The 12,617-nt window shown below is 50.2% G+C and overlaps 2 protein-coding genes across 2 annotated transcripts in view; both read right to left on the bottom strand.

Moving 5' to 3' along the window:
- Positions 1-8,348, bottom strand: part of ATF1 (activating transcription factor 1) — an 8,663-nt gene extending 315 nt beyond the window's left edge. Inside the window, 6 exon segments of the mRNA XM_027699069.1 lie at positions 1-196; positions 1,016-1,146; positions 1,442-1,542; positions 2,823-2,951; positions 4,139-4,254; positions 8,244-8,348. The exon segment at positions 1-196 is cut by the window's left edge and continues 315 nt beyond it. Of these exon segments, the coding sequence (XP_027554870.1) occupies positions 1-196; positions 1,016-1,146; positions 1,442-1,542; positions 2,823-2,951; positions 4,139-4,252 (671 nt within the window). The 5' untranslated portion in view covers positions 4,253-4,254; positions 8,244-8,348.
- A 3,828-nt stretch (positions 8,349-12,176) lies between these two features.
- Positions 12,177-12,607, bottom strand: LOC113975249 (disco-interacting protein 2 homolog B-like; the record flags this gene model as incomplete). The annotated part of the gene is made up of 1 exon (XM_027699076.1): positions 12,177-12,607. A coding segment is annotated over one exon (267 nt), but the record flags the coding sequence as incomplete, so codon positions are not given.
- Positions 12,608-12,617: the final 10 nt, after the last annotated feature.

Here is a 12,617-nt window from a genome sequence, read left to right as displayed (position 1 = left end):
CCCCAGGGGTACTCACTCTGCACCACCACCTGGTTGCTGGGCACCAGGATCTGCTGCCCGTCCGAGGTCTGGGCGTACTGCAGGATGGTGGGGCCGGGCTGGGAGGCGCCGGCGTTGGCCATGGTCAGTGTCTGCAGCCCCTGCACCCCGTCCGTGCCCGGCCCCGCCAGCTGCAGCCCGTTGGCAGCGATGGCGACTGCGGGGAAGGGACAGGACAGCAGGGTTGGCAGCTGAGCAGTGTAAATCACAGGTAAATCAAGGAATCATGGAATGGGTGGGGTGGGAAGGACCTTAAAAATCATCTCGTTCCACCTCCTGAAACCTTCCACTAGACCGGGTTGCTCCAAGCCCTGTCCAAGCTCCTGGCCTTGGACACCTCCAGGAAGTGCATTCCACTGCCTCAGCACCCTCACGGGGAGGAATTGCTTCCCAATATCCCATCTAACCTTGCCCTCTTCCAGGTGGAAGCCAGGAGACCCCTTGTCCCATCACTCCTTGCCAAAAGTCCCTCTCCAGGTCTCTTGGAGCCCCCAGTGAAGGAAAACGACCTCTGAAGCACAAACCCTCTGCTCAGAGGATGGAGAGGAGGAGCTCCACGTGCTGGAGCAGGTGTGGAGCACAGTGAATATCAGGGGATGACATCAAAGGGACAAATCCTAATTTTTTGCTGCCTCCCTGATACCACAGGAACCTTTTGGTGTGGCCTATGATATATATATATATATATATATGTGTGTGTGTGTCTTCACTGAGCTGACATTTTGGGTTAAATCCAGCACAGAACACTGCTGTGTGCTTCACACCAACAGCCTTAACTGTCTTAATGTGCAAAAATTAAGATTACAAAGCACTGAGTTTATCTGAAGTCTGTAGACACCTGTTATTTCTATGTACTAACTTCACTGACTGCTAGATAATAACCAACTTTTGAGTTTCATCTTAATCAAACATATAACAAAACCTGTATTTTGAGGCCAGTAGAATAAAAACTGTGCAGGGATTTTGGGTAACATACTGTACTGTCCAGTGCTTGTCTGGTAGATGGGTGTGGGAACGGACATGGAGGTGACAGTGGAGACCCCGGGACTTTCCTCATCTCCTTTTCTATCCCGTGTGTCTTCAGAGGAAAGATCTTTCAAAATTTTTCTGTGTGGAAAAAAAGAAAAAAAAAAAAAAAGAGTTTGACATTTGGCTCCACTCCCCACCTCAGCAAAATGATACAAGTGAGTAAAATCCCAGCTGAGGCACATTTTCCCCTGCACAACATCGTGGTGAGGCCCAGCTCCAGCCAGCAGAGTCAAAGTTTCCTCTGTCAGCTCAGGGTGTTCGGTGCATGAACAGACCCACTGCATGTTCCAAGGCAAAGGAAACAACTTGGAGGTGGACAGAGCATGCGAGAGCATTGAAAGGAGCTGCTCTCTGGTTTCAAAGCCATCAGTACCGGTACGAGGGGCGACGAGCCAAGATGCCTCGAGCCTTCTGCGAGGAGCCGATGCTGTCTGAGGAGTCCTGGGAATCCTCACTCTCAGACAAGGAAGAGACCTGGTGGGAGGGGGAACAGGAACACCAGTGATGCACAGAGACAAACACAGATGTTTATGTAGGCAGAGGAGCAGTGGAGTCTGTTGGTGAGAACATGAGTCCAAGGAAAATAATGTTTGAGGCAGCAGCGTATCAGGGAGTAAATGTGCAAAGTACTATCTGCAACTTTCTTTATTCTACTGTGTGCTTGAAGTGTTATTTTGTCTCTGATGCTCCTTGTTAGTGAACAAAATATTTATCTGTTCTTATCTATGTGCCAGCAGCAGAGTCCAGAGGAATGCACAGAGCTCTGGGAAAAGCCTTTCCCACTGAGCTGCAGAGACAGACAGAGCAGCCCACGATCAGCAGGGAAAAAAACCTGCTCATTTGTACTTTTTTCCCCCCCAACAAGGCCACAATGTTCATAAATAACATGGGGGAAAAAAAGAGGAAAGAATCCAGTCAGTGGGACCCTGCAGGAGGGGGAAGGAAAAGGAATGGGATTAAGGGAGACACGAGCACCAACAACCAACTGAGGTAGAGGCTCCACTGCTTCCAGGAGCGACACGTGTTCTCCTCTCCCTGCTCTGACTTCCAGCAGTGGCAGCTGACAATCCCTGCCAGCTTTGCTTCCCATGGTTTATCAGTATGAGGAGTGTGGGACAAGGATCAGGGACAAATTCCTGTGTTTTAGGGCAGCTCCTCCCTTGCCCCGCTGGCAGTGGTTTCCCAGTGCAACTCCAGTGGCCCGAGGGCTCTGCAGCAGGGACTGAATGGAGCAGGAACAGCCTTCCCTGGAACTCCCCGGGCACCTCTCTGGGAAGTGACTCACAAAAATCACGTGGCAAGTGAGTAAGAGGCACAAGCTGAGACTTGGGCACCTCTGAAAGGGAGTCACAGAGCGCACGAGGTGAGCCAGCAGCAGCTCAGCCCTTCGCTCAGGCCCACCTTTCCCAAAGACTCATTTTAATCCAATTTTTAATTATTCTGTTACTCCCCTCCTTTGGGGACCAAACCCCAGTTCCCTGTCTGCCAAGGCACAACCCCAGAGCTGTGGGCTGGGTTTGTTAACAAAGGGAGGCCTTTGTTAACAAAGGTCAAATGTTTATTTTGAACTCCAAAGGTGAGTCCAGCACCACGAACCGTTGCCAGCCCAAAGGAGGGGATGTTGTGACCCACAGGATTATCCCTGGATCCCTCTCTGCCTCTCACGGGGCACTGAGGGTCAGACAAAGCCTTTGCACATCTTCTCACCCCCAGAAGTGCCGAGGTTTGGGGTTGTAGAGCCCTGCTGGAGTTACCTGCACGGTCTGCACCTGAGGGGAGTGGATCACCGAGGAGGACTGGGCTGTCTGGATCACTCCCTGCACCTGCACTTGCTCTCCAGGGAGCTGAACGACTGTCAGGGGAGCAGAACCTCGCAGAGACATCTACAAGAGACCCAAAACCAGCAGTGAAACCAGAGCAGAACCTCCCAGAGACATCTACAACAGAGCCAAAAACCAGCACTGAAACCTCCTCAGCTGGGGCAGAACTGCCAGAAGCTTCTTTTAATTCTAATTAAAAGTACTTTTAAAGATGCACAGTTTTGAGACAGCACTTACAGAAGAAAAAGGCTGAAACGGGTTTTTATTCCCTTTGGTTGGGGGAAATCAAATATGTCACGTTATGTCACGTATTAAGATTAAAAAGATGCAAATGCTGCAACTTCCTAGAGGGTTTGTAGTTTTGACACTGAACTCACATAAATCCTTGCACTTTAATTCAATTGATATTGTTCACATGTTCACAAAGCAAAAATAATTCAAGTTGACTGTAAGTAAATAACCAGTTTCCTCACCAAATTTCTTCACTACCTCTATTGATCTGAAATACAGGAGAAGATGAAGGGGTCATTAACACTCACACAGCTGAATTTCCACTTCAGGCTACTTTTGTATCATAAATCACAATATTAAGGGGTATTCAGAACTTTATATAAAACCAGCCTGGAAACAAACCCCAGGACACCTGCTGATATTCTCTCCTCTCTTAAATCCAAATTTGGCATCAAAATACACCAATTGCCTCCACAGGGTGAACAGTGGATGAGCTGCAAAACGTTTCTGTTTCCCAGGAAAACCCTCCTGGAAGGATTCACTCTCAGGTGCAGCAAAAGCTGAATCCTGAGGGGTTCAGGTTAAAGCTCTGACAGGGATGTCACCTTGGAGGAAGAATCTCACATTTCCAACTTCATATGATTTATTGCATTAAATATGTTCATGCTGGGCTAAACTCCAAGTGTTTCCATGGTGCTGAGCACACCCAGGATTGCTGTTACTACAAAAGGAGCTGGAAATGCTTTCTCTGAGCAAAAAATGAAACCAGGCCCTTGATTTATTCCTGAGCAGCTCCTGTGGTTACCTAACCTTCTACATTGTACAAGCCCCCAAATTAACTTTTGAACACTTTTCCATTAATTTGACATCGTTCACTGACAAACAAACACATTTTTCCTCAACCTCTTCCTGGTTTTTCTTCTCCATGCGCTTCTAAGAACGACCCTATGGTTTGTGGCACATAAAAAAGTGGCTCTGAAGGCCCTGAAATGTTTGCTGAGATGCGGCCCAGGCTTTACCTGTTGAGCAATATGAGAGAGCTGAGCTGCCTGGAGGGTTGTACCTTGTACGGCCGAGGGCTGGGACGGCGTCACGGAGCTGCTGCTGCTGCCCTTGTGCACCTCTTCCATCATAGCTGGGGGAAAACCAGGGAAATCTGGTTAGCAAGGGAGCCCACAATGGTTTGGGGTGGAAGGGACCTTAAAGATCATCTCATTCCACCTTGTGCCACTATTCCAGGTTGCTCCAACCTGACTCTTCCAGGAATGGGGCAGCCACAGCTTCTCTGGGCAACCACCCTCCCAGGGAGGAATTTCTTCCCAATATCCCACCAGTGGGAAGGAAGATCCAGGAAGAAAACTGAGATTCTTCATACCAAAGAATATCTTGCACTAAGCAAGAGAATTTCCCAGAAGATTTTATAGCCAAACCTATTTTAAACCATCTGAAGGTGTATAAAAACAAAGCAGGGATTCGAATCGAAGCAGAGAGAGAGCGCAGTTTTGAATTTTAAGCCCTGCCAGAGCCACTCTGTCTCCATGTAATGCAGTCACCAACACCTCTCTCATGTCTAAGATTTTATATTTAACTGTTCAACGTCTTGCCAGCATCCCCCCCCTCAGATATTGGGGGATTCAGGGATGCACAAGTGCAGGTTTCAGCTGGGGGGAGTGGGCGGACCAGCCTGGAGCATTAAAAGCTGATGGGCGAGCGTTAAACATTTTGTCACAGAAGGTTTGAAAGTGTTGAAAGGACAGTTGCTATGAGACTGGAAATTACATTTCTTTCTGTGGAAATGTGAGTCATTGATTTTTCCCTGCTGAGCTGAACCGCAGCGAGGGGGAAAAGGCAACAAGAGCAGAGTCCTGCTCCTGCAGCCTCGGCTGCCAGGGGTCCCACTCGGGATTTCCCGGGTCAGGCACTAAATCAGGGCTTTGGAGGGACAAAACCAGTGCTTGGGTGACACAAGAAACATTGATGGAGCAGCTCTGCCATGAGGAAAGGCTGGAGAGTTGGGATTGTTCAGCCTGGAGAAGGGAAGGCTTTGGGGTGACCTCACTGTGGCCTTCCAGGACCTGAAGGGAGCCTGCAGGAAAGGGGGAGAGAGACTATTTCCAAGGGCCTGGAGTGCCAGGACAAGGGGGAACGGGTTCAAACTGCCAGAGGGCAGGGTTAGGTGGGATATTGGGAAACAATTCCTCCCTGGGAGGGTGGGGAGGCCCTGGCACAGGTTGCCCAGAGAAGCTGTGGTTGCCCCATCCCTGGAAGTGTCCCAGGCCAGGTTGGAGCAACCTGGGCTAGTGGGAGGTGTCCCTGCCCATGGCAGGGGGTTGGAACTGGGTGATCTTTAAGGTCCCTCTCAACCCAAACTATTCCAGGATTCTGTGATTCCATGTGTCCTTTACAGCACAGACCAAACCCTCCCCAGCACATGATGCAGCTTCCCGACGTCCTCGTGGCTGCAAACATCAACCACATCAAAATGAGGAGCAGAATTAATGACAAACATGTGCAGGGGACACAACTTTGTCTGTCCTCTAATGCAGCTTTAGCTTTTATAAGGGAAAAAAAAAATCTACCTTTGCACCTACCGGGGGCCCCTCAAACCGAAATCCAGCAGCAGCAAAAATGACAATAAATTTCCAGGGCCCCAAAAAGCCCCCGTTCATTTCTGTAGTGCCAAACCACAGCCTGCCCTCCCCTCCCTCTGTCACTGCTTTCTCTGCCTTGCTGTCCCATGAAAGACTCAAACCAAGTCTGCAAGAAACAGTGAAACCAATAAAAGCACCCAAAAGCAGCACCCCAGGGAGGGAGCACAGAGGGTTTGCTGATCTCTCTCTCATGGGTGTGAAGTTCTGCTTTACAGGAATAAAAGATAAAGTTCTTCCCATTAGAAATGTGCTTTTTGAGCTGACTCCATCTCTGCTTGCTCTGTAATATTTTAATTATTCATCCAACATCAATCTGTTTGAGTACAACAATGTTCATGAGAAGACTCAGCAAGGGTTGCAACAAGGTGGGAATTCCCCCTGCACCTCACACCCACCGTGGATGTGACAGTCTCACAAGACTCACATGCCTTTACCTTGCTAAAACAACCTATTTAGCTGGAAAACCAGGAATTTCCTATTGGAACGGCCTCCTGTGAGCACCTGAGACAGCAACTGGCATCCAGCAGCTTGCAGAGGAAAAAACCTCCTTTTCCAAGGAAAAACCTCAACCTGCAGGTCTCAAGCTTTGACAAGAAGCACCAAAAAGGGAAATCCCTGAGCACAGTCACAGGTAAAACTGCTCCAAGAGCTGAATTTGGATTTACTGAGCTGAAAAAGCTGCTCAGTGAAGGAAGAGTTTTACCTGTCACAGAGCCCTGATAGGAGGGTTTATTATCCAGAGAATAATTATTGCCCCAGTGTGGACAAACCCCACTTTTTTACAGTCAGACAGGTACAGGTGATGCTTTTCAGAGCGAAACCAAAGTCTCCAGGCAGCTACAGCTCAAAAGTCATTTAACTGAGAGGATTCTCCAACAGCAGCTCATGAAGGGAGTTCAAGGACTCCCAGAATTCTGGGCATCATCTCCCTCCAGCCAAGGATTTCAAACAGAAGCAGGAATGTCACAGTTCATCGTGGGCACGTTCCATTTCTCACCCCAAAGCTCACAGACCCCCTCTCAAATCCCACAGGCCTCAGTGTGACCCACCAGCCAAACCCCCCCAAAACACCCAAAATGCCTCAGGAGTGGCAATTTAAAAAAACCAACCAAACAAACCTCATTCCCACAACTTTCACTAATTCTCTAAATTCCCCAAAATGCTACAAAGAGCACCAGAGGAAGAAACCAAGTGCTGCTTTGCCCTTTCAAATCGAGCAGAGGAAAGGCCCTAAACGATGTCTCACCACTGAAATATTGTAACAGCCAATTAATCATATTTTTAAAGGCTTTATAAAGTCAGAAGTCAAAGTATATTGGACAAGGCATTGGTTCTCAACTACTCAGTGAAAGGAGACAAATTCTGACATTTACAAACTGCTCAAAGGGATTTAGAATTTTTTTTTAAATGATACTGAAGCAATCTGGGCGAATTTGGGGTTCTCCAGTGCCTTAAAATCAGCTGCTTTCGGCAGTGAAAAGATTTTTTTACCTAATTTTGCAATTGAGACGCTTGGGGAAATTTCATTCACCCAGAAAACTGTCAGAACTCCATTTTTTTCCCCAGAAATCAGCGAAAGACAGAGCGAAGGGCAGCACATCCCAGCAGATGTGAGGAGCCCCGAGTCAACGTGCCCGGTCAAAGCCCTGGAGCCCATTCCACGAACATCCAGAGATATTCCTTAAAACTCCAGGAGCGCTTTGCACGTGTGTTTTCTTCCACTCTCCCCCCAGCCCGTACAGGAACATCCCTGACAGAGGCTTCGGACACAAAAGCTGCAGCCCAAAAACCTCAATATTCCATCGGCATCGGGGGGACCTGATGGGTTGGGAGAGGAAAATACCCCCGAGAGCACCGACATCCTCCCCGAGCGCTGGAGCCGGGGCTCCCCAACGCGGTTTGGGGCAAAATCCTGGGAAAACAGGTACCGACGGCCATTAATTAAAGGGCGGGTTAATGAGCGATAAAGCTCCCGTTTGTCACAACGAGCGGTTTGTCACAAGCTGCCCGGGACCGACCGGGGTCGGGGGGCACCGGGGGACCCCCTTTTAAACCCTCACCCCCGGGGGAAAGCGGGACTGGGGGGGCCCCTCGTCGCGCTCAGAGCCCCCTTTCCCCCCTCCCAAGACGCGGCGAGGGAGCGGGAACAGGGAGGGGGAGCGGGAATGGGGGGAACGGGACCCGGGGAGGGGGAAGCGGGGGGACCCCTCGTCACCCCCAGACCCCTTTCTCCCCCCACACAGCCCCAGGTGCAGCCGGCCCGGCCCCGGCAGCAGCGCCAGGCCGCGGGGCAGCGCCTCAGGCCCGGCGGCGGCCAGAGCTCCCCGCGGGATCCGCCGGGCCGAGGCCGCGGCCTGTGCCCGTCCCCTCACGGCCGCCGCGGGGCGGGATGGGGGGGGGCGGGGGGGGGGGGATGGAAGGGGCGGGCGGGCCCAAAGGGGGACGGGGCGGCCTCCGCAAAGCCCGCGCTTACCTCAGAGCCCCGCGGGGCCGCGCGTGGGGAGCGCCGGAGCCGCCGGATCGCGGTCCCGGCCCCGGCCCGGTCCCGCCTCAGCGAAGCGGCGCCGGCGGCGGGGGGGTCGGGCCGCGACCATAGAGAGCGCGCCCAGGGGCCCCCGCCATAGAGCGCCAGCGGCGCGGAGCGCGCGCGCGCCGGGGCTTAGAGCGGCCGCCTGAGCGCCGGGCCCCGCCCGGCCCGACCATAGAGAGCGAGCGGCGGAGCGGCGCGCCGCGGCAACAGCGCCCCCCCGCGGCCGGGGGGTGGCGCAGGGTGGGGACGGGAGCGCGGTGGCCGCCGGGGAAATCACGATATTCCCGATATTCCCGATATTCCCGGTGTTCCCAGCCCTCGCCGCGGGGTTTAGCGCGCCCAACGCGCGGGCGGGTTTTACACCGAGTCCAACCTGTGCCCGATGCCCACCTTGTCCCCCAGCCCAGAGCTCTGAGTGCCAGGTCCAGGCCTTCCTTGGGCACCTCCAGGGATGGAGGGGACTCCAAACCTCCCTGGGCAGCCCCTGCCAAGGCCCGACAACCCCTTCCATGAAGAAATTTTCCCTAAACTCCAGCCTGACCCTCCCCTGGCACAGCTCGAGGCCATTCCCTCTCATCCCATCCCTCATTCCCTGGGAGCAGAGCCTGATCCCACCCGGCTCCAACCCCATCAGGGAGCTGTGGAGAGCGACAAGGTCCCCCCTGAGCCTCCTTTTCTCCAGGCTGAGCCCCCCCAGCTCCCTCAGGAGTTCTCCAGCCCCTTCTCCCTGTGCTCCAGTCCCTTCCCCAGCTCTGATTCCCAAAAAACCCCACGTTTCCCTCCTTAAAAAAACAAAAATTCCTTCATGGAAACAGCGTCTTGAAGGACTAAACGAGCAACCAGGCATCAATATTTATTAACACAAGACAAAGGAAACACAATCAATGCGTTAATGGGACACTGTCCAGCCAGGTGTTAAATTTAAAAATGTAACTAAGCTAATTTTAAATAAATAAAACCTTTATACATAATTACAGAAACGCCGGAGTCTGGATTGGACAATGGGAAAGAGGTTGACAGAAATTAAAGGAAAACAAATGCATCTAGGGCTAAAATTGATCTGGTTTTTACAACCTTATTTTAGAGCAGTTAGTAGGAAACAGCTGAATTCCGTTGATTTAAACCAGAAATGAAGTGCAAATTCCAACAGAAAGAGGATAAAACCGACCTGTTCCCACATAGTTTGCTCAGGGAAGATCCAGAAACAGTGAGACACACAAACTAGTTTAGTCCAGTGGGAAGAATTCCCAGTTTTTCAGTTTCACTGCAGTTGCTAAGCTTGGAATCTGATGGACAAGAGGAAGGAATAACGTGCCCTGTGCAACTCCAGGAGCTGGGAGGTCAAACCAGGGGAGAGAGGCTGTTTTTTTGGGAAAAGCACCCAGCCCTGCCCCTGCCAGTGTCTGGAGTGAAGGATCTTGGTTTGTTCCCATATGGAAAAATCACAAGAAGAAGGAATGGAAGGAGTGGAATGACCTGTGGGAAGCTCGTGGAGCCGGAGGAAGAATTTGGGGATTCCGGAGTCCCGGCTCCATCCTTCCTCCTCCCCCAGCACGTTGCTTCCCACTGTGCCAAAAACAGGGACAAAGCACCCAGGGAAGCCAAACTGAGCAGCTGCTCCATGGCCCTGGAATGTTCCCTGCATCCTGCAGTTCTCCAGCACAGGGAAATGGAACGTGCTGGAAGGAAGACTTGGAGCACCCAGGGAATTGCAAGAGAAAAAAAAAGCCCCCGAGGCATAAAAAGCCATGGGTGCCCATCCCAACAAAAAATGAAGGGAAAACAAGATCAAATGAATCCAGTCTCATTCAAAAATGCCACCTACCACACTTGGGAATCTCTGCTGGAATTCACACACACATTGTTTCGTTTGTGAAGGATCACGAGGAAAAATAAATGACAATCCCGGAACTGGACTTAAAATCCACTCCAGGGGACAAAAAGCATTTGCTGAAACAATTTAACTAAAGCTTTTGAGTAAAGGAAAAGGTCCAAGACCACCAGAATTTTCCCTGGAAAGGTCACATTGGAGTGAAGCTGCTCGGCCAGGCCTGGGCTGTGCAAGAAACACAAAAATGGTGACACAGAACACGGAATAACAGGAATTTTCTGGCTGAAAAGGGAGAACGACCTTTGTGCACTTGACACCCAAAACAAGCTGCAGGAGCAACTGTGTTAGTCACAGTTTCCCCTGTCACTGTCCCCACTTTGTGGTCAATTTGTTAAAACTAAACACACTAAAGATTTGGTGCCTATTCTGCTGACACTGTGGAAAACACAGAAAAGGTTCCAAAACGTGCCCCCGTGAACCGAAGTGTTTGCAAAGAACCTTCAGCCCAGACCTGCCAGAAAACTTCCAGTTCCTAAAGCTATTTTTTCCCCACCAAATATTTATTTTTTTATTTCTTTTTTTTTTGTCAAAAATATACTTTTCAAACTTCTTCTCTGAGTTTTTTTTTTTAAAAGCTCCTGTTTTTCGGTGAGGAACTACCAGGATGCAGCAGGAGCTTTTTTTTTTTTTTCCAGGACATGGCTGGGCTTTGCCCACGGATCCACCGGGTCCTGCTCCTCCAGGAACTGCCACAGGATCTTCCGAGTCCACACCACACAAACCTTTTTAAAAACGGCCTAAAAACTTTGCATGAGGTATCTGGAACATCTGAAAAGTTTTATATTTACACTGTATATACCACATGGGACTCAAAAAAACCCTGTTGCAGGATCTGGTAGCAGCCCCCAAGGCTTCCAAAATCATATTTTAGCACCCAGAGGAATGTAATTGCTATTAAAAGATGAAGTGTTACAACGGAAAAGGTCATTTTTTAGTCAAAGCTCAACCACCGGCTCCGTGGAAGGGCTTCCCAGCAGGAAAAGCTTGGACCTGCTGCTCTAAGGCTTCTCTTTCTTCCCATTCCCTAACTTTGGAGCTGACCCAGGAGGTGGAAGGCTGTAAAATAAAAATTGCATCCGACTCAAAGCCAGGATTCTCCTGTTCTTTCCAGGGAATGCTCTGAGGGAAGATGGGCTGTTTGCTCCCAGTTTTTATTAAAGCCTATTTACAGTATTTCCTGGGGATGGAAGGAGTCATGGATGGCACAAGCAGGGGAGTTACCTGTGTGTCCACCTAAGGAATGTTTTTCCTTCCCACACCTGGAGCCAGAGGATGAGGCTGCATCGTTCCAGTTCAGGATTCGGGACTTGCATTGCCCATTTCTCCCCAGTTCCACCTTAAATTCATCTCTTGGAGAAAGATCTGCCTTAATCTCAAAGGTTCTACATGCTCTGACACACTTCTGGCCAGAATGAAGAGACAAATGAAATCAGAAACCTGTGGAAGGTGGGAGCATCTCACATTGTGTCTAAGCCAATGCCAGGATGCTGAGGACCACAAAAGTCACCTGTCCTTAAAAACATCAACCTTCAGCTGTCCTCATTAGCCAAGTTAATTTTCTATCTAAGTGAATTATGTATAATAATAATATTTACATATTTAAAATATAGGCAAAATTCTTTTTTTTTTTAAATTCCAGAAATCTCTATATGAATAAGTAACTCTTCGATTCCGTAAGTTATTGATTTGGTCATGGCACAATTGTCAATAAGTCGTGTGATCCCAGGGGATGAGCAGCTCCAGATGCAAAGGAGATCACGGAGCAGGGAACTGCAGAACTCTCTGATGACCCTTTTTCTTAATAGTTTATTATCTTAACTAAATAAACCCTCCCCTTATAGAATCCTACCCCGGGATTAGATAAAAATACAAATATGTACAACGGATGAAAAAGTAACACTACTGTAAAGGCCTTGGGGGTTTTGTAGCTCACACACTTTCCCACTTTGCATTTCTCTAAAGCTCATGTGTTCAGTAAACTGTTACAAAGGTTTGCCAGTCGCCTCCCAAATTCCCTCTGCTCCGCCGGGGCCGGGAGGGAGGGAGGGAATGTGGCAGCAACCTCAAACTGTAGGTCAAGTATTAGTAATTTCACCAGCTTCACTTCCATCACCACCCTGGTCCTTCTGGGCTCCTGCAGCTCCTCCCATCACATGTTGTAGGCCACGTAAATGGGGTCCAGCTGATCCGCCAGGAAACTGTCCCGGAGGTGCATCCGCTGCTTCTCGCCTCGGGAATTGATGGGAATGACCCCGGGATCCACCACCACCACCACTCCCACGATCAGGTAATGCTCTTCCAGGACCACGTTGGTCACCAGAGGGACTAAATCCAGAGCCTCCTGCTCGCAGCCACACAGCTCCACCACCACCACCAGCAGGTTGGTCCAGGTGAACACGGCGCTGGAAGGGCAAAGGAAAACCAAC

The sequence above is a fragment of the Neopelma chrysocephalum genome, unplaced genomic scaffold (genome assembly GCF_003984885.1).
Source record: "Neopelma chrysocephalum unplaced genomic scaffold, ASM398488v2 Primary Assembly neopelma1_136, whole genome shotgun sequence".
NCBI classification, from domain to species: domain Eukaryota; kingdom Metazoa; phylum Chordata; class Aves; order Passeriformes; family Pipridae; genus Neopelma; species Neopelma chrysocephalum.
The sequence above is the reverse complement of the archived record's forward strand: the minus strand, read 5'-3'. Positions and strand labels throughout refer to the sequence as shown.